This window comes from Penaeus japonicus, unplaced genomic scaffold (assembly GCF_977035675.1).
Source record: "Penaeus japonicus unplaced genomic scaffold, GWHDUDI00000001_assembly GWHDUDI00000021, whole genome shotgun sequence".
Lineage (NCBI taxonomy): Eukaryota > Metazoa > Arthropoda > Malacostraca > Decapoda > Penaeidae > Penaeus > Penaeus japonicus.
This window is the reverse complement of record NW_028234423.1, coordinates 19,777,801-19,780,300: the sequence shown is the minus strand read 5'-3', so window position 1 is coordinate 19,780,300 and position 2,500 is coordinate 19,777,801. Positions and strand designations below refer to the sequence as shown.

At 29.9% G+C, this 2,500-nt stretch overlaps 1 protein-coding gene across 5 annotated transcripts in view; it reads right to left on the bottom strand.

The window, feature by feature from the left end:
* LOC122259222 (8-oxo-dGDP phosphatase NUDT18) overlaps nt 1-2,500 on the bottom strand; it is a 33,305-nt gene that overhangs the window by 3,326 nt on the left and 27,479 nt on the right. For 4 of the 5 annotated variants that reach the window (XM_043025855.2, XM_043025847.2, XM_043025839.2 and 1 more), the window contains 3 exons: nt 2,465-2,500; nt 2,232-2,337; nt 1,827-2,071 (listed from right to left, as the gene is read on the bottom strand). The exon at nt 2,465-2,500 is cut by the window's right edge and continues 193 nt beyond it. In XM_043025855.2, coding sequence (XP_042881789.2) covers nt 1,827-2,071; nt 2,232-2,337; nt 2,465-2,500 — 387 coding nt within the window. Of the gene's footprint in view, nt 1-1,425; nt 2,072-2,231; nt 2,338-2,464 lie in introns of those variants that run through there. The other variant, XM_086549187.1, reaches the window with a different exon arrangement.

Below are 2,500 nucleotides of genomic sequence, written 5' to 3'. Positions count from 1 at the left end.
CCATTTAGCATCTCTTTCAACATAAGATATTAACTTATCTTTAAAAAAAGTGAATTTATAATCTCATAAGGGTGACATTGAAAAAAAAAAAATAATAATAATAAAAAATAAAAAAATAAAATGAACTTAGATTAGAAATGAGGTAGAGACTCCTTTTCTGAAGCAACTGTTTGCAAATGAGGCACAGCACTGCCTCCATAAGTACAAGACTGCAAAACATCTAGATTGCGGGGAAGGACAGAGAACTGAAGAGTAATAATAATAATAATAATAATAATAATAATAATAATAATAATGATAATAATAATAAAAATAAAAGCCAAGGAGTAGTTAAAAAGATTAAGAAGGCATGAACTACACTGAATAACTGGATCAAAAAGATAAACGACAATGGTGCCCGATTAATTTGAATCTTTAACTGGCCAACTACCTACTAAGGTAGACTGTAAGATCAGAGAATAAAATCATTCAAAAATGGAATATATATATCTTCACTTGTTAGATCTAATTAAACTGTTGTCCTTACTTTACATTACCTGACAGATCTAGCTAATTAAGAAGATAAATATTGCTACAGCACAACTCACAAAAATCATTTATGAATGTGGGCAACTGTCTTGATTAACAACTAATACTACTTCAATGCTTTCAAAATCCGCAATGCAACACTAAGATGATTTCTATCGTTAGCATTATAGGAAAGAAAATTATCATTTACTTTGAGGAAAATGGCATGTGAAGACTTAACAACTATGGATCTTCACAACTATGGATGTAGAACAAGAAAGATGAAGTACTGATTTGATGTATTTTCCTTACAACTGAAAAACCAGACAGGATCATGAGTTATTGATCACTTGAAAATTATTAAATCATAACCACCTACATACAGTGTAATGGTGTGGCAAAAGGTGAACAATGCGTTCTCTTCATTACACCAAGTTTGGTTTGTCTTAGTATGAATCTTGGATGCTTAAAAAATATATACATTTTTCATCTCTCACTTTCATCCAAACCTATTATTGTATTGTTAACATTGATATAACATTCAATGTATATTCCTCTTGTAAATTTCATCTGATAGAGCTAGTTTATGCAAGTGTGAAATGGTTGACATGAATACATACATATACATATAAACATATGCATATATATAAATATATATATATATATATAGATATATATATATATATATATATATATATATATATATATATATATATATATATATGCATATATATATATATATATGCATATATATATATATATATATATTATATATATATATATATATATATATATATATATATATATATATATATATATATATATATATATATATATATATATATATATATATATATATATATATATATATATATATATATATATATATATATATATAATATATATATATATGCACAGACACACTGCAGACTACCTCTACAAATTTTTAAAAAGTAGATCTAAAAGTAACAAAGGTGAAAAAATGCATTCACAATAAAAACTTGCCCACTTAAATACAGTTTAACAAGGATAGTCAAGAGTAAAATCCACCTCTCATACTTTGAACACTCAGAATACAATATGTAACAAGAAAGTGTGACATACAAATTTTCAAGGTATCTTTCTGATCCTGAATCTCAAAAGAGTTCAAAGATGTTTTTTAAAAACAAGAAATCGTTTATGTACACTATAGATTATGTGTGGGTAAACTGTAGCCCACAGACTTCAAGCACGTACACAACCACGAAAAATCATGGCGTGGGTGTTAATCTTAGTTCCAACTGAACAAGGAGCGGCAAGTGAAGCCTTGGCATTCTTACCGTATCACATTCAAGGGTACAATCATGTTCTTGCCCATGCGATTAAGGAGGTCTTCACCAAGTGGTTTAGGTAATTCTACCCAAGAGTATTTATCTATGAGTGGAACATCCTCAAGTGCTTTGCGTACTGGGACAAGTACTGTGATGCACAGACCATCGTGGGTGCCTCTGGGCGAGCTTGTTTGCAGTTCAACATTGAGGACACCTTGGGGTCTGTGGGGAGGAAGATCTGACCCAAAAATCTCCTGGAGAAAGAGGTAAAGACACTAATTACCTTTCCTTTACCCTTTACCCAATCAACAGATCAGAAAGAGTTTTAAAGATCATTATAATTTTATAGGAAAATTCTTAAAATTTCAACATGAAAATGAGCTCTTCAGATGATAATCTGTGAACTTTACTTACGGTCATATATTTTCTTAAGGTAGAATGAAGGGAGCGAACTGGATTGATTTCAGACACTGGAAGGTGGGTTGCTGTCTTATCACTTGTCAGGACACAAACACGGTTACTGTAAAGTCCAGAAATCTTTAGGATAAAAAATATTTTTAAAAAGTATTACAAATATATACTGTATCTGATAGAGGTAAAATCCCTCTTAATCTATAGGAAAAACTCATCAATAATTCCAAACTTACTTGACCCTTTTGCGAATGGCAATCACCAATCTCAGA